The 18,303-nt window shown below is 41.4% G+C and overlaps 1 protein-coding gene across 3 annotated transcripts in view; it reads left to right on the plus strand.

The window, feature by feature from the left end:
* The window catches only part of Lepr (leptin receptor), a 76,371-nt gene that overhangs the window by 54,008 nt on the left and 4,060 nt on the right, over positions 1 to 18,303 (plus strand). For 2 of the 3 annotated variants that reach the window (XM_055628975.1, XM_055628976.1), the window contains exons 15-19: positions 1,388 to 1,604; positions 4,059 to 4,241; positions 5,469 to 5,564; positions 8,002 to 8,107; positions 9,214 to 9,289. In XM_055628975.1, coding sequence (XP_055484950.1) covers positions 1,388 to 1,604; positions 4,059 to 4,241; positions 5,469 to 5,564; positions 8,002 to 8,107; positions 9,214 to 9,289 — 678 coding nt within the window. Of the gene's footprint in view, positions 1 to 1,387; positions 1,605 to 4,058; positions 4,242 to 5,468; positions 5,565 to 8,001; positions 8,108 to 9,213; positions 9,290 to 11,885; positions 12,034 to 18,303 lie in introns of those variants that run through there. The other variant, XM_055628977.1, reaches the window with a different exon arrangement.

Below are 18,303 nucleotides of genomic sequence, written 5' to 3' on the forward strand. Positions count from 1 at the left end.
TATATCTTGGAATGGAAAAATTAGGAAGACGAATAGAAGTGAGCACATTTTTCACTGCTCAGCCAAAATGATTGCTGTAGTCATAGGCTGGAGTTAGCGAGCAATGTGAACTCATGGTAAGCTTAGGTGTATTCTTACAGAAATATTTAGAGATGTGTGTATTCCTTGATTTTGGAAGCTAAGAGGGCCTAGAAGTTCAGACAGTCCTGGAGGAAGAAATGTTTCTAACACTATTATCCAATCAAAGAAATTAAGGCTACAGAGAAATGTTCATTTTAATGTTGGAGCAGTAATATATACAGGTGAACCATAGATACCTTGTAATATCTTTGAATTTTTTTTACACTAATGGTTACAAAACTAAATATTAACACATCAAAATGGCATAGACTTTTTCAGATAAAATAAAACTGGTCTTTCTTTAGATAGTTTTTTTTTTTCTTTCCTTTCCTTATGATGGTTGCTTCCACCCTTCCATCCCTGAGGTTCCTACCACTGAGGATACATGCATGCATCTGGGTGACTGTGTCTCTGTCACTTCTGACTTGGAGACACTTGTCCTAGTCCGTGTTATAAAATTCAGCTTGTTGTAGCTTTCTAAGGACTTGGCAGCATTCAGTTTTACCTGCAGTAGGTAAAGGTAGCTGAGAAGTGAAGGCTATTGCTAGACTCCTCAGAATGGAAGAGCAGCATTGGAGCTGGCATGAGTTTTACACAGGAGTCTTCCATAACGTGGTCCTTTTTTTTTTTTTTTTTTTTTTTTTTTAAATAAAAAGCTATGGTACAGAAATGCTCAGGGCCACATAAACTGCCCAGAAATCCTCAGTTATTTGTTGAACTTTAAGGTTGTTTGTTCATTTGTTTACAAAAACTCTTGTTGCTTTAGATGATCTTCCAAGCACATCCTGGGAGAACAGTGGCAGATTTACCTGGATTCTCCAAGTGGCGATAAATACCAGAGCTTCCTTGTTCCTCGGCCGAACCTTTGCTTGCTTGTTAGGCGAGGAACCTTCCTTGTCAGCCTTTCTCAGTGATTAGAGTGAAAATGCTTAGTATTTCCTATGTGTTCTTGGTATTTCAAATGTTCTAATTTGTGTTCTTACTTCACTGTCTTTAAGGGATTTAACCTCTGGGTCTGAAGAAAGAAAAAAATCAAAAGGGGAAAAATAATTTCCCTGTGCTGCTTGATTCCTAGATACGCTCATGCCTACTGCGTTGCACGGTTTTAACTCCCAACCCCCTCCCCCGATTCCTTAGCCCTAGGTTGAACAGTGACCGTCCTGGCCTTAACTCCTGTCTCCTGGTTGGGAGTGTGTAAGAACTCCCTGAGCTCGGCCGCTGCCAACGCTGTGGTCTGTGCGCTGATCAATTTCTGTGTTTACTGCAGCCCCTGAGGAGAAACGACTCAATGTGCAGCGTGAGCAGGTACGTGGTGCAGCACCGGACCGCCCACAACGGGACGTGGTCAGAAGACGCGGGCAATCAGACCAACCTCACTTTCCTGTGGGCAGAGCAGGCGCACGCGGTTACAGTTCTGGCCATCAATTCCATCGGCGCCTCCCTTGCAAATTTTAACCTGACATTCTCACGGCCCATGAGTAAAGGTAAGGGAGGCTGAGGAGCTGGCCACCCTAGTGGTTTGTTTTCATGCAGAACCCTCTTGTTTACTGTGATTAGTTCAGCCCCGCTACTAAATTGTGCCGTAGCCTGACTGCATGACTCTTCTTCTATAGCACCGCACCAACATCATTCTTGCCCCTCTCCACTCCAGTTCCTTCCACGAACCCCCTCCAAAATTCACAGTCTCTTCTTTGTTATTTATTAAACATTATACACACGGTAACGTAACCTATCTGAGTCCATTTAGCTTTGCCCGTATGTACATGTGTCCAGGGCTGACCAGTTGGGATTAGCCAATCTCTGAGGGAGGTGACTGGTCCATCCTCTCTCAGCAGACACTGGTCACCTGTAGCACCTCATGGGGTGGGCTGGAGGAGCGGGTCACCATGTGGCATTTCCCCTGACCGTATTGGCAGGTCAACTGGTGTTGCCACTTCTGCTTGTCTTGTTCAGGCAGCCGTATTGTTTAGAGTTCATGTCTAGGGGACGCTGTCAACAGTAGATGCCCTGGGCCTCTGGTTTCTACAAGTCTTCCCTTCCCTGTTCCATGGTTTTCCCTGAGACTTAGGTGCACAGGTTGTACTGAAGATTTATTAGTCGGGGTGTGACACCCCCTTTTAGTATGTAACCTCTATACAGCCCCTCTTATCTAAAATCTCCTCTGAGCAGTCCAGGATCCACTTTCATACTTATTCTCTTTTCTATGTGAGAAACAGAGGGCAAACCAATAACTATGTTCATCTGAACATTTCTGAAATGACATTATCAACAATAGAATATTCCAGTGAATCTAATACTTAAACCCTTTAGACTAACAAAGGTCACTCTCTCTCTTAAAAATTAGACTATAGAGCATTTTTAACATAAATATAAAGTATTTTGTTACATATAGTACCCTATAAGTACATAGTGTATATATTATGATATATATTTCCATGTAGTACATTTATAGTATTTACTTATATATAAAATACTATGCATTTTAGTAACAGCATGATAAGCTATATGGACTCACATTAATTTCTGAGACTTGGAAACTGTTGCGGACTTTATTTGAGGTGGGTAGTGAACACCTCCCCTTTATTAATGTTGGTATATTTGATTATTCTGAGCATTGATACTTTCTTTTCACAAATGCATATTTTAAAGCTAATTAATTTTGGAGGGATGCTCATGTCAGAGTGTGTATGTGGAGGTCAGAGGACAGCTTGTGGGAGTTAGTTCTTGCCTTCCAACAAGTGGGTCCCGGAACATCCTACTCAGGTTGTCAGGCTTCGTGCTGGTGCCTTTGCCTGCTGGGCTGCCTTGCTGGCTCAAGAGGCACTTCCGACAGGAACCTCTAATCTGGATTGTGTATTGAACACATCATTTTAAATAGAAAATGCTCATTTTCTGGCATCTCTACCACCCTGCTAGCCTTTTCCAAGGGTCACTTCTTTCGGGAAGTCTTTAATTTTTGCTTGAATATGTTATATCCCTTCTTTAAAGTTCAGGGCACATTCTAAAAAATTAAGGACAATTTTATTATTTTTAATTGAAATTGTTATGTATATCATTGTGAGTGTGTGCATGTGTGGTGTGCATTTATGAGAACACATAATACAGCATGTATGTGGAAGTCAGAAGACAACTTAGTGGAGTTGATTTCATTTTCCACCTTTATGTGAGTCCTGGGAATTGAGACAGGTTCTCCTTATGTAGGTCTGGCTAGCCTGGTGCTCACTATGTCGACCAGTATAGCCTTAAACTCACAGAGATCTGCTTGTCTCTCTGTCCTGTCAATGCTGAGATAGAAGTCATGTGCTACCATGCCTGGACAGGGATATGATTTTTTTGAAAGAAAGTAAACAGGAGCTTGATCTTAGGTTGAGGGTAGAGAAACCATGTTGAGGAAATGATGTTGACAGGAACTAAATTTCCTCCCACAGGTTTGGGGTGGGGAAGTCTTGGCTCCCAGTAGATGCACACCTAGTCAGGTGTTCACAACTCAGGGCAAGAGATGAAGTAAAACAAGGGTGGTTCGTGGGTTGGGGCATGGCCCGTGGGTCACGTAGACATGACAGGAATGGCCTCCTCAGATGTGGATATCCACCAAGGCTTTCTGAAGGGACTCCGCTGAGGGCATTCTTTGAAAGTCTCACTCACCAGTGGGAGAGAAGATCGAGTGGATGTCAGAGAGGGTGGTTAATAGACTTGTGTGGAGTTCCAGCCGAGAACAAGTTTGATCCTACCAAAATTCAAAACTTTTAGATTTGAGGTAGAATCTCTTTTCTTCTTCTCCAAGTCATAGACGCCTACGTTCTGCTTGTGTGATTTCCGTGACATTTGTAGAAATTGTCGGCCTCCTCTTCCCTCTCCGTTTATCTGTTATTTCTCAAGACAGTTAGTAGATTTTCATTCACCTTGAATTTAAAATGAATTCCTCCTCTTCCTCTCAGTGAATGCTGTGCAGTCACTCAGTGCTTACCCCCTGAGCAGCACCTGTGTGGTCCTGTCCTGGACACTATCACCTGGTGGTTACAACCTACTGTACCTGATTATTGAATGGAAGAATCTTAATGAAGATGATGGAATGAAATGGCTTCGAATCCCTTCGAACGTTAAGAAGTATTATATCCATGGTATGTTTACAGTTCTTTCCATGAGTTAGTCTGACACTATAGACTGACGATTCAGATGATAAACTGGTTCATGACAACCTCAAAATGAGGATTCCAGGTACTACCAACTGAATTATAATCTGGTTGCCCGGTCAGAAAGTTTACTGCATGTCTGTGAGCATTTTTCTTTTATGTTTTACACAGATGCAATCAGACGTCTTAAACCTTCTCCCTAACCCTTTCTGTCAGAACATGTGATGATCATATAACCTTTTATAAGTGTACATAAGGTATTTATTTAGTTGAGCTCATATTGCTTCGGTCTTACTTTTTAAAATCTTCTAAGGTCTGATGCCAGATTTCCCTCCAATTCAGTACCCAATTATAATAATGTACTAAGCAGTGAGTGGGAGGGCTAGGCTGGGAGTCTGAAGACTCTGGACCTACTGGCCTAGGTCAGTGTTATCCCTCCAAGAGTGGCCAGTTACTGAGAGAGTTAAGAGCCAATGACATCAACAGCTCCAGGCAGAGCCAGAAGGAAGGGAGGTTAAGTAGAGGGGCGAGGAGCTGCCCTGGCCTTACACCATCTAAAGGAACCACACTTTCCTTTAATTATCAACGCCTAAATTTATTTATAAATTATAAGCAGGGAAGCAAGTCCATGGTAAATGCACTGTGAACCAGAGGGATGATGAACCATGCTTCTCAGAGCTCTGCCTGTTATGGGCTGCTGGTCTAGTACCATTAGCATCTTCAGGAATCAATGCCAGGTCTGTGTTGAACATGGCTGTGGGGGTCGTCATTCTCCGTGTATTGGGACCCTCACGCAGCACAAGAGAACTTCTTTTTGGGCGACTTCTACAAGGGAAAACATTCTATGGGAAAACTGAGTAAGCTAACTTCACTTAGAAAGAGAATCTTCCCTACTCCAAGGATACTAGAAGGGAGAACATGCGAGCCTGGGGTAGCACATTCAGGAACAAAAGAAAATGTGCCTTGAGCTTGAACAAATTGGCTCTCACTGGCACATGCCCTTGGAAAACCAGTCATTTGTGTCTTAGAAGGTTTGAAAACGTATCTGAAAACCAGTATCACTACTAGCAAACTTTGGGGTGTTGAGGTTATTTCTGAAATTTCTTTAGCCATCAAGCCAATCCAGAAATAATGACTAGTGTTGGGACAGCATAAGCTGCAGTTTTCTATATAGATTTTATTCTTAGTTAGCAGGAACTTTGTTTTTCTTTTCAGATAATTTCATTCCCATTGAGAAGTATCAGTTTACTCTTTACCCAGTATTTATGGAAGGAATTGGAAAACCAAAGATAATTAATGGTTTCACCGAAGGTAAAAACAAAAGTATTTTCTTTAAAAAACAGAAAGTATTTGTGTGTTATATGTGTGATGCTGATATGCACATTTATCCCCCACCCAAGTGGAGGCCAGGGACAACCCTTGGTACCCTGCTCCTTCTACTCCAGGTTCTGGGGATTGAGCTCAAGTGCTTTCCCTGCAGAGGTGTCTCCTGGCCCTCCTTTACTTTTTCTTTTCTCTATGTATTTCCTCGTTTGTTGGCAGTTATACTATCACTGAATTAATTTCTTCCTTATAGGATCATGTAGAGCTGGGATTTTTCCCTAGAGCTGTCATTGGGTTGTTTAAGAAAATTCTCTCTTTCTTTTGTCTGAAACTGGATCATTAAATTCACCGGATACCTTCTGTTTGGATTACTGTGCTTACCCTTACTTTAATTACTTTTCCTTTATATTTTTTAAATTTTATTTATTTATTTATTTATTTATTTATTTATTTATTTATTTATTGTTTGTTTGTTTGTTTGTTTGTTACAATTTATTCACATTGCATCCTGGCTGTGGCCCCCTCCCTCATCTCCTCTCAGTCCCTACCCCCTTCCTCCCTCTTTTCCCTCTATGCCTCTCCCCTAGCCCACTGATAAGGGAGGTTTTCCTCCCCTTTCATCTGGCCCTAGCCTATCAGGTCTTATCAGGACTTGGCTGCATTGTCTTCCTCTGTGGCCTGGCAAGACTGCCCCCCCCAACCAGGGGGAAGGTTTTTATTGCTTTTTAAGTTAGTAAATCCAAGTAACACAGTGATAGAGTTTCAAAAGAGAAGCATTGTACTTGCTTCTAGAATAATATTTATTACTCAACAAATACATGTTGAACATTGTTCTAAGAACTGGACACTAACTGGGGGGACATAAGTCTGCCTTTGCGGAACTTAAGTCTCACGGCTACACAGGCAGTGATGGTCTGTGAATGCATTATTTAAGATCCAGCACCAGGTGAAAGTCAGTGCCTTGAAGGCAAATACAGGTGAGGTGATGACAGAGTTAAACGGTGGTGGAGGGAGGGTGGAGATGGTCTTTCTCTGGGCTCTGGTGCTTGAGCAAAGCTCTGAGTACGGGAGGGAGGAACACTGTAAGCTGGGGTGCCATGTGCCACACCCTGAGGAGTGAACATGGTAGCTGAGGCAGCAGCAAGAACATCAGGCCATGAAAGACCCTACCTAGCAATGTATCAAAGCAGATGCTGAGACCCATAACCAAGCCTTCGGCATAGTGTAGGGAATCATATGAAAGAAGGAGGAATTAGTATATCCTAGAGGGGACAGGGAGCCTCACAAGCTCCAAATATATCTGAGCACAGGGGTCTTCTATGAGACTGTTTATCCAACCAAGGACCATGCATGAATATAACCTACAACCTCTGCTCAGACATAGCCCGTGGTAGCTCAGTATCCAAGTGAGTTCTCTAGTAAGGGGGACAGAACTGTTTCTGACATGAACTCATGAGCTTCCCCTCCCCCCTGAGGGAGGAGCAGCCTTGTGAGGCCACAGATAAGGACATTGCAACCATCCTGAAGATAGATAAGCTAGGGCCAGACAGAAGAAGAGGAGGACACCCCCTCTCAGTGGACTAGGAAGGGGGCAGAGAGGAGATGAGGGAGGGAGGGGAGGATTGGAAGGGAAAGAGGGAGTGGGCTACAGCTGGGATACAAATGAATGTATAAAATTATTTAAAAATAAAAAATATTAAAAAAAAACAAAAAGAACATCAGGCCAGAATGGCTCACGAAAAGGCCCCGAGGCCTTCAGCAGCAAGGACACCAGTGTGTCTACAGCTGAAAATGAAGATTGGCGGGTGCTGGCAGTAGGGTCTGCAGGAGCAGATCATGAGTTCATCATGGAAAGTTTAATTGATGCTCTGACTCAGAGCTTAAAAAACAGTTAGCTGGAGAGGCCTGGCAAGTACACTGTTCTAAAACAATGGTTTGCTAAATTTCGAGTATGATATTAGTCAAAACAGCTCTTAATGTGGACACAATGTATCTTTATTTCTCCTCTAAAAATATTTATTTATTTTAATTTTTCCATGCATGATTCTTTGCCTGAACATATGTGTGTGTACCAAATGCATTCCTGATACCTCAGAGGCCAGAGAGGCAATCGGATACCCTGCACTGGAGTTATACATGGTTGTGAGCCGCCATATGGGTGCTGGGAAGTGAACTACAGCCTTCTGTGAGAGCAGCCAGTGCTCTTAACCCCCGAGCCATCTGTGTGGCCTCTGCTTTCTTCTTTTTAAGGTTTCTGTGTGGCTGAAGGTAATATAGACACAGTGAGTGGGATTAGAATATGTGCATGTTTCTGTATGTTCGAAGGTAACACAGGCATGATGAAATTAGAGTGTATGTTCCGCCTGTTGTTTTACAGAATCGTCTTTGTAAGGGGATGACCGTTTGACTCGTGTTTCTCTTTCAGATGATGTTGACAAGCAGAAGAATGACGCCGGGCTGTATGTGATTGTGCCCATAATTATTTCCTGTTGTGTCCTGCTGCTTGGAACACTGTTAATCTCACACCAGAGGTATTGCACTTGGTTAAGGGCTTTTACCATAAAGAGTGTAACTTAAGTACATTCAAAGCCTGACATAAAGCCAAACTCATAATATTAACAAACTTAAATGCGTTAAAATGTTTTTTATATGTATCTCATATGCTACTAACATGACACAAATGGAAAGGTTGTTTTCAGGAAATGACTTTTCATCTTAGTATGACAACATACACTTGAAGGCAGAATTCAGCTTTAAATTTTTTTCCTGTGAACTAGGCAGTGGTGGTACACATCTTTAATCCCAGCACGCAGGAGGCAGAGGCAGGTGGATCTCTTTGATTTTGAGGCTAGCCTGGTCTACAGAGAGACTTCCAGGACAGCCAGGGCTACACAGAGGAACCCGGTCTCAAAACAAACAACAATTCTGTGTACCCATTCAGGAACCAGCTGACTCATAACAGAAAATCCTGGGCAATGTGCCCTTAGATTTGGTAAAAATGGCTTTTAGGGCTCTGCAGTCTGGACTGGAGATTTCAGTGAGATCGTGAGACCTTCAAAGCAGATGTTTCATGTCAACTGGAAGCATTTCACCACGGCAGCAGGCAGCACTCTGCTTCTCAGAGGACTCCACTCTGCTGCAGAAAGCTCCAGGGTGTCTGGTTCGACAAACGCCCTTGAGTTTTCTGGTGGCTCTGTGGTGGCCGCAGCACTCTGCTGAGACACCCAGCCCACGAGATTATCTCACACACGTCAGATCTATAGAAGCCTTAGCCCTCTCTCAAAAAACGAAGGGAGGAAGATGCTACACTCTGACCTCGTGCTTTAGTTGAATGAGTGGGGTGGGACCATATCAATCGGCCTTGTTTCTCACAGCCCAGGTGATGGCCATTTAAAATATTTTCTAAGGAAAACCTAGGCAAGGGAGTTAGCACAGTGCCTGGCCTACAGTAAGAGGAGGCTGGTTGTTAATTTGCTCTTCACAGAGTGAAGTGAACACTTTATGGAGTCAAATGTGAACATGGATCTGGCCTGACCGAGCTGATCCAGTGGACCAGTGCTGACCCTGTATGCTAACGGCTGATGTCTTTTCATTCTGACCGTTCATGTAATCATAGTGCTTTATTTCTCCTTTGCAGAATGAAAAAATTGTTTTGGGAAGATGTTCCAAACCCCAAGAATTGTTCCTGGGCACAAGGACTTAATTTCCAAAAGGTCACTTTTTAAGTATTTTAACCCGGAATATCTAAGGTTGCGCTTTAGATGACTTCTAGATCTTTAAACATCCTTAAAAGGCTTTATTTTCTTCAGTTTACTTTAACAAGTCTGTTCATCATGTGTCCATAGCAATAGCTGGGTATAGGGATTTGATCCGAGAAAACAAAGTGCAACCCCTTATCCCATGAGAGTTGAAAACACATCTATCTTTTTTTCTGATCACAGTACATAAAGAGTAAACACTACAACACTAAGGAACATTACAGTTGGAGAAGAGGTAGTTGACTTTTTTTTTTTTTCAGTATAAATGGGCTGTCTGTAGTGAGAAGGCTTAGAATCAGTATTACAAGTTTCTGCTATTTAGTATTCTCCATTACTTACGAGTACAGTGGTGTTTTTACACACTACAACTTGCCTTCAGGATGCAGGGTAATAAAACTCACAGTGATGGAGATTTGTAGCTGAAAGGAGGTGACACTTGGAACATTTAAAAGTCTTATGTGTCAGTTATGATTCTATGTTACTGCTTTACATATTTGTACATTGTAGACCATTGCTGCCTTTGGGTTAAACCTGGACTATTGTGTCATCAAAAGTAGAAAACAAAACAAAATGACCCCTACCACCTCCCAAAAGGCTTATACTGGCTAGGTACATTGTTTTAGAACTAGGATTAGCTTCCCCACTTGGAGATTATGCTAATAATAACTATTCTAGAGACTGGTGTGACTCATGAGGAGAAGCACATTTTATCGTCTAGTCTAGCACAGATATGTATGTATGTATGTATATGAAACAAATTTGTGGGAAACCTTTTTCCGGGAAGAGAGAAAATAGAATGCTTTTAAAACTCTCTTCCATTTGTTTAAAATGCTGTTTGCAACCCACTAACCTAACCCCCAACACTCAAATGACCTATGACTTTGCAGTCAATAGAACACTGCTTTGCAGCTTGTCCTTGAACAAGCAAACGCGTGCTCTGGACTGGTTGAATCAGAGCCTTTCATCCTCTGAAACAACACCCTGTTTTCAAAGAGGAAGCTGTGCAGTTTTGCATCTAATCGTTCGTTCTGTGAAATCGTTGCTTTTCCTAATGCTAGCCGTATGCCGCTGTGTTTCCCCCTGCCCTGTGCCCCTGGACTTCTTTTATTTCAGTAGTGTTACTGAACGTTTTTTTTTTTCTTCTTTTTTTTTTTCCAACTAACGGAATATCACTTATCACTCTTCTTTCTCTTCCACAATTCACACAGTAACATTTCTCATGTATGTTTCGCTCATGCATTTGTTCAGTGGGCATGGAGTATTTATAGATAAGGAGAGCTTACTGCTAAACTCTAGGTGAACAGATTTTTTAAAGAAATCCTTCTCGCCCTCTAAGAAATGAGTAGGGCTGAGAAGAGTGGCTAGGGCTAGGTTGAAGAAATAAGAACTTGTCCTTTTTTTTTTTTTTTTGCTTCTGTAATGCTTGTTCATTTTTCACTTGTATATTCACTCATTTTATTAGTTCATAATGTTACTGAAAACCTGTCCCCTTCCCGTCCCCTTCCAATCACTTCGCTATACCTTAGGGCTAGATTGGTAAGAAAAACTGTATATGCTCCTTGACTGTATCATCTGAGGGGGAAAATAAACACTGATCAGTTTATCATTAGAAATAATGTCACAGCCATAAGCGGCAGTGTGCTGAGGGCTAGGATGTAGGAACCCGGCTTAGAGCATGGATGGGCACAGGTGAGAGAGTGGCATTTGATCTGGGCACACACCTGGAATACCTTTTAGGTTTTGGAAGGCTGAAGAAGGAGGACTATTGTGAGTTCCAGGCCAGCCAGGGCTGCATAGGGATTTTGAGGCCTGCATGGATTACATGGGAACACTGTTTCAACAAACAAGCAAAAGGGGGGGGGAGTAGGAAGGAAGAGAGGGGGGAGAAAGAGATTGATATGAATCTCAGATCTGGCTGATGAATAGTTCTTATCTGGCTCCATGATACAAATGTAGATACCTGGCCTGGTGTCTGCTGCATGCTCAAGGAGGAAATAGAACAAAAAGAGAAATTTTCCTCTTCAATAGGAGTTTTTCTTTTTAAAATCAAAATTACTAAATGCCTATCTACATAAGAGCTCGAACACATCACTATATGCATCCAGATCAATTCAGGGCAGTCATTATACCGCCTCGTTAAAGGAAGATAAAACTCTCTCCCTCCAGCGTGGCACAGTTGACATTTTTAACTTCATACTACTGTGGGAAAGGAATCTGAGTTTTACTTAAGATGGAAATGACCAGCCTGGCCTCAGCAAATGTGGTTTGAAGCTATACTAGATAAACGTTTCCTCCTTTCCAATGCCTGGCAGAAATGAGAGGATACAGGATGGATGAATCAGTGAATGTCTTCAGACTTTGGCTTACGTAGCTGTCTCACTCCCCTCCCCCACTGGAATTAAGTGTGGTGCTGTATTTAGCAGGGTGTCTGGCAGATATTTAAAGTAAATTTAAACATCACCCTAAATTTCCAGAGTCTGGTAAATCGAAGTAAATTGAAAAAAAAAAAAATAAATATATATATATATATTTTTTATTTATGTGTGTGCAGGTACCCACAGATGCCTGAAGAGGGCATAAGATGCCCCAGAGCTGGAATTGACAGTTGTGAGCTGCCTGACAAAGGTTCTGGGAAATGAACTCAGGTCCTCTGGGAGAGGAAGCACTGTTAGTTGCTGATCCATCTCTCCAGTCCCTAAAGTGTAGATTAGAAAAAAAAGGGGGGGGGGGATTGTGATTATTCTCATTTGTAAGAAATTCCTTTTTACCATTGCAAATACTGTACTTTCTCATTTTCAGTATTTGTCATCATGGGCATAACAAAGATACCTATTAAGAATAAATTAATATGCAAGGTGGTGGAGCACGCCTTTAATCCCAGTATTCGGGAGGCAGAGGCAGATGGATATCTGTGAGTTTGAGGCCAGCTAGGTCTACATGGTGAGTTCCAGGACAGCCAGGGCTAAACAGAGAAACTCTGTCTCAAAATAAACAAAAAGAAAGAAAGAAAGAAACAGTGACAAGACAGGCTGAAAGCTTAGCAGCTTGCCCTGTCCACATTCCTAACAAGGACTTATAAAAACTTGGATTCAAACCCAGGTTCCTTTGACGAAGTGACAGCCTTGCCATGAATATTAACGTTGTGTCCCCTAATGTGTTTAATATTCACTAAATCACACACTCAAAGATAGACGAGATGGTCAATTAATTGTATGTTACATATATTTTTACACAATTAAAAACTGTAGGTAAGGATCTGACTAGGCATTTTATATTTCTAAAGAGCATATATGTAAAAGACAAAATTGCCTTTGTATTTACAAGTGAACACGTGATTAGCATCTTTAAATATCATGGAAATGTGAAACCACAGGGCACACTCCACAGATTATGGGATGTCCATCATAGAAAGGATGGAAACACTAGACAGCAGAGACACAAGGCTTTCAGACTGGTTGCAAGGATGTAAGAGAGTCTGGCAGTTTTTCCCAGTTTAAATCAAGACCCAGCAATCTACCCTAACATTTCTACCAAAAGAATGATGCAACTTACATATGAATATTTACTCATGAATATTCATAAAAGAATTATCAATAATAGCCAGAACTTGAAAAAATCAAAATGGCCTCCAAATGATAAATGAATGAACAAAATATGGTTTATCCAATCCAAAATCCAAAAACCAAAAAAACCAACCAAAGAATAGATGGGCAAATATACTTCCTAGGACACACTGTAAAGCAAACAGCCAATGGGAACCCATTAAAATTTTTTTTCAAATTCAGTAATTTTAAAGTATATTTTTAATATTTAAATAGTGTATATTTTAATACAAAATTTTCCTTTGATCTGTTCTTCGAATCCTGATGTGAAGGAACAGTGCTGTTTACAAATGTGCTGTGTACCTGTAAGTCCTAGGCATCTAATCCCATCTCTAAAATTTCCCTAAAATTAATTCCCTCCAGTTTTTGAACACTTTGTTTTCCTTCAGTTTACAATATATCAAAAGCTATACTGTCTTAATCACTGTTTTGTTGCTGTGAAGAGACACCATGGTCAAGGCAACTCTTATGAAAGAAAGTATTCAATGACGGGCTTGCTTACAGTATCATCATGGTGGCTAATGTGGCTGGCAGCCATGGTGCTGGAGAGGTAGCTGAGAGCTTTACATTCTGAGCCACAGGTAACAGTCAGGAAGAGACTGGTGTGGGCTTTTGCAATCTCAGAGCTCACCTCCAATGACACACCTCCTCTCACAGCGTCACACTTACCTCCTGATCCTTCTAATCCTTCTCAAGCCATTCATCAGCTGAGAACTAAGCGTGCAAATATATGAGCCTGTGGAGGCAATTTTCATTCAAACTACCACATTCTGCTCCCTGGCCCCCCATAAGCTTGTTGCTGTATCATGATGCAAAATGCATTCAGTCCAACTTCAAACGTCTCCGTAGTCTCCACATTCCAAAGTCGTAAATCACTGTAACCCTCCGTAACATCAAAATAAAAAAAAGTAGATCATTTATTTCCAACGTACAATGACACAGACTATGTATTACCATCTCAAAAGGGAAGAAAAGAGGCATAGTGAGGAAATACTTCAGGACTGAAACCCAGCAGAGCAAACACCGAATTCTGCATCTCCATGTCTGATGTCAAAGGGCTCTTCAGATTCCCAACTCCCTTTAGCTTCATTGACTGCAACGCCTCTCTCTTGGGCTGGTCCACACCTTGTCTGCAGCTCTCCTTGGCAGGTATCCAGTGACTCTAGCACTTCCTACATCTTGAGGTCTCCAGCACAATCCAGGCTTCACCTTCACAGCTTCACACAGCTTCACAGACGGTGTCTCTGGGCCTCCATGCAGGGGACTGACTGCCCTGTCAAATGCCTGGTCTAGGTGCTTTTCCTTCATCTTGGATTTTATAACTTTTTTTTTTTTTTTTAAATCCTTGACTCTAAAACTGAAGCTGCCATGTTCTTCTGCTTGCTGGGGCTGCCACTTGGGCAGCTTTCAGTTGTTAATGGATTCCTTTTCTCCTTAAGCTTTCCTTTAATTCCTTTTCGTAAATTGGAAGCTTAGCTGATCTTTGCCTGAGGTTACTACTCCCTTTATTCTATTGAGCACCAAACTAAATAGAATGGTTTCTTTAACCTTTTTCTCTCCTGGAGCTCAGGACTCTAATGTCGCCTCTCTTGCTTGCTCTTTTTCTCCTCAAACTGCATATTTTGTGTTCCTCCTTGCCTCACTTGCTCGGTTTTTAATGTAGATCAGTGTAAGGGTGATCACTAATAGCCATATGACACAGGCAACACTAGGCTGTCCTGAAATCTTCTCTGCCAATGCCATTAATCTAAAACTGTTCAGTTTTAGCCTCCATCAGATTTGTAGGACAAGTAGCCTCATTCATCGCCAAAATTTTACAAGACACTGACAGACCTCTTCCAACAAGGTTACACCTTGTTCAACAAGGCAATATCTCCTGATCCTTCTAATCTTTCTCAAACAGTTCATTAGACTTGGGACTCAAGTATGCAAATATATGAGACTATGAGGCCCATCTTCATTCAACCATATATACTAAACTATACAATTTAAAGGTACAAAAGCCAAGTGTTATAATGTGATCATTACATTTCTTGCTGGCTCAAGTGTCAAAGAAGAACTTTTAAAAATGAGAAGCCTTCCATTTGATCAATTAAATCTATTTCAATTGGCCTCATTTTCTCCTTTTAGGGCTTCTCCTTTTGTTCCTAAACTTTCTTATCTACCTATCTACCTCCCTACTATCTATGGTCTGTCTGCCATTCTAACCTTGTGTTTCTATTATATACATTTTCTTACCCAGTTCCTGTCTTCAGTTGGAGACTTTGCTGCAGTGACCTATGCTCAGAAACCCCCTTGACACACCCTCTCCCATCCCCTACCCTCATCTCCATTAGACTTCAGTAAAAAAAAAAAAGTTGTAAGTCACAACATTGCAGTGCCTGCAATGTTCAGGCACTGGCTTCTAGTCAGAGCTGTTTCCCAGATTTCTTTTCCTCCTCATCCTTGATTAGATAGCCTCCTTGTGTGGCAAACCACTCTCCATGTGTCTCTGTCTTAGGGTTTTTAAGAGCTACCATGACTATGACAACTCTTATAAAGGAAAGGATTTAATTGGGGCCGGCTTACAGTTCAGACACTTAGTCTGTTGTCATAGAGGGATGCATGGTGGCATGCAGGCAGAAATGGTGCTAAGAGAAGTAGCTTAAGGTTCTACATCTGCACCCTCAGGCAGCAGAAAGAGAGAGTGACACTGGGCCTAGCTTGAGCATTTGAGATCTCAAAGACCACCTGCAGTGACAGACTTCCTTCAACAAGGCCAAACCTCCTACTAGTGCCACTTCCTGTGGGCCCATGGGGGCCATTTTCATATAAGCCACCATAGTCTCCTTTTCTTTCCGTCTGTCCTGCCTGGTAGTTGATGGAATATGGATTTCTTTCCAGTTGGATTCTGCAGCCATTCTTGCCTGACTATCTGGAAGCTGATGTTATGTCTGGATGGTCCGGTGGCCACAAAACGTTTTCTGCCCTTGCTGGTTCCTTGTGGTTTTCTCTTTTGAAAAACATTCTAAGTTTGATGCTCAGAAATTTGTTGATTAGAGTAGTTTTCCCGTTTGACTTAAAAGTTTCAATCATGTCTCCTGTCAGTATCAAGAAACTCCACTATTTCCTTGATCATCTCTTTCCTTGTGACTTTTTCTCTTTGTCATCTCCACATTTGTCGGCTCTTGCACCTTCTTTCATAGCTGTTTTTGTTTTGTTTTGTTTTGTTTTGTTTTGTTTTGTTTTCTGAGAGACATTATTGCTTTCCACTTTCCAATAGGGCTGTGGGACTGTTACAAAGCATGGCTTTATCTTCACTGCCGAGTGAAGGGTCAGAGCCTTCTGTTCTGGTTTCATGTCTTGGGCTTGCAGAGGTGGCAATTTTAGGACTTTTGCTTTAAAATTTCTCCTATTCCATGAAATCTCTGTTTCTGTGAAGCTGTGACTTGGCTTTTATTACCTCAGAATCTCCCCCAAATGTCTTGCAGTCCTTTGCTTTCCACTAATGTGGGATGAAGCGGAAGGGTGGGTGATTTAGTGCTACCCTGTGTGTATGCCTTTCGTTCCAGACACCTGTACTCTGAGAGGGCAGTACTACACTGCTAAGCTCTTTCTCCTTCCAGTGGCTTTGAGGACAAACCCTTGCTTTGGATACATAGACTAGCTCTTAGGCAAAGGCCTTTTACCTGCCATGTCTACACTCACTATCCCTTCCGTGTTCAGCAGGGCTGAGTAGCTTTCTCTGCAGTTGCTGAGATGGAGCATGGTCTGGTCTTCAAGCTCCCTTTGCTCATTTTCTCTTACTTGTATTCCTCTAATTGTCCTCCCCAGTTGAGAGTTGAGTTTGAGTCGTTCATTGCATACTTTCTTTCCCAGGTCATGTGCACTTGATTTAGTCTCATTCTGGCATCCTAACAGTTTCCAGGGATGAGAGCACCAAGTATATCCATTCTACCCTCTGAAATCAAAATCCTCTGTGGCCTTCCTCTGTGTTTCCAAGAGTCAGATTCCTAGAGACTGAACCCTTGATGCAGGAAAATGTGTTTCAGCATAAATTCAAAACACTAGCTTTTTTGTAATTCCAATTTCATAGTATAAAAGGCTTCAATCTTCCTCAATTTATTTTGCATTTTTGCTTATTATTTTTCAGCTAAATCCAAAAATAGTTTACATCTGTTTTATTTCAACTTTAATTTGTTTCATGCTGTCCCATTTTTTAAAAAAATTATAAACTTTCTCATTAAAAAATTTTGCAATAAACAAAAACACCACACACCAAAATGAACCAGACCATAAATTTATACAATTAAGTGAACTCTATGCAGTTAGAATTGGCAATTGAAATGAAAGCTATAAAGCTTCACAATAAATTATTTGTTTTACAGTATTTTAAGTGTTCCTTTCTCTCCTTTCTCTCATCTCTCTTCCTATCTCTCTTCCTTTTTCTCCCTTCTGCTCCTCCCCTACCCCCAAGCCCCACTTTCTTCACCCCCAACCCTGTTCTTTTGTGCACATTCATTGCCATTTTGCAACACCAAACTAAACAACTCACTTTATGAAGAATAAATCTAAAACTAAGAGCCATGGGGAACTTTTCTGTGAGACCTAAAGGGTTCCTAGACTTTTGACATGCTGTAGGGCTCTAAGCAGGCAGCCTAACCACTGTAGACCTGGGTCAGAAGCCTCTAGAAACAGCTAGATTCTCCTTGGAAATGTGTGGAAGAACAGGCTAATTTTTAGAGTCAGAGTTTCATTTAGAGACAGCCAATCTCTGTCATCCATAGCTCTGGCCTAACAGTGTGCGGCTCACTCTCTTTTATTTTCTTTTCCTTCATAGTCTCAGGTAATAAGAGCCAGGAGAAACTATGACCTAATCAGGTTAGGTTGACCTCAGTGGTCAGGCAGAGGGTAACTTTTCTTTCTGCTCATGTTCAGAAATGTTTTTATCTTTCACTGTATTGTAAAAAGAACTAAGCCAGTATCTTCACTTTGCTCTAGTTATCTGTATAATCTTAACCTAATAGTCTTGCAGGTTTCATTCAACCCATCGCCCAAGGAAAGGAAGAGACTTGAATCAGAAGATTTCTTAAAAAATGGATTTTAAAAAAGTTTATGATAAGAACGGAATCTCTGTGATTACACTCTTGACTATCACGTTACTTTACTTTCTCAAAAATCAGCATCCAAACTGGGCAATGGTGGCGCATGCTTTTAGTCCCAGCACTTTGGAGGCAGACTCCAAAGTGGGTCTCTGAGTTCTAGTCCAGTCTGGTCCACAGAGTGAGTTCCAGGACAGCTAAGACTATACAGAGAAACCCTGCCTCAAAAAAACCAATGAAATAATAATAATAATAATAATAATAATAATAATAATAATAATAATAA

This window comes from Psammomys obesus, unplaced genomic scaffold, assembly GCF_907164565.1.
Source record: "Psammomys obesus unplaced genomic scaffold, mPsaObe1.curated_primary_1811, whole genome shotgun sequence".
NCBI lineage: Eukaryota > Metazoa > Chordata > Mammalia > Rodentia > Muridae > Psammomys > Psammomys obesus.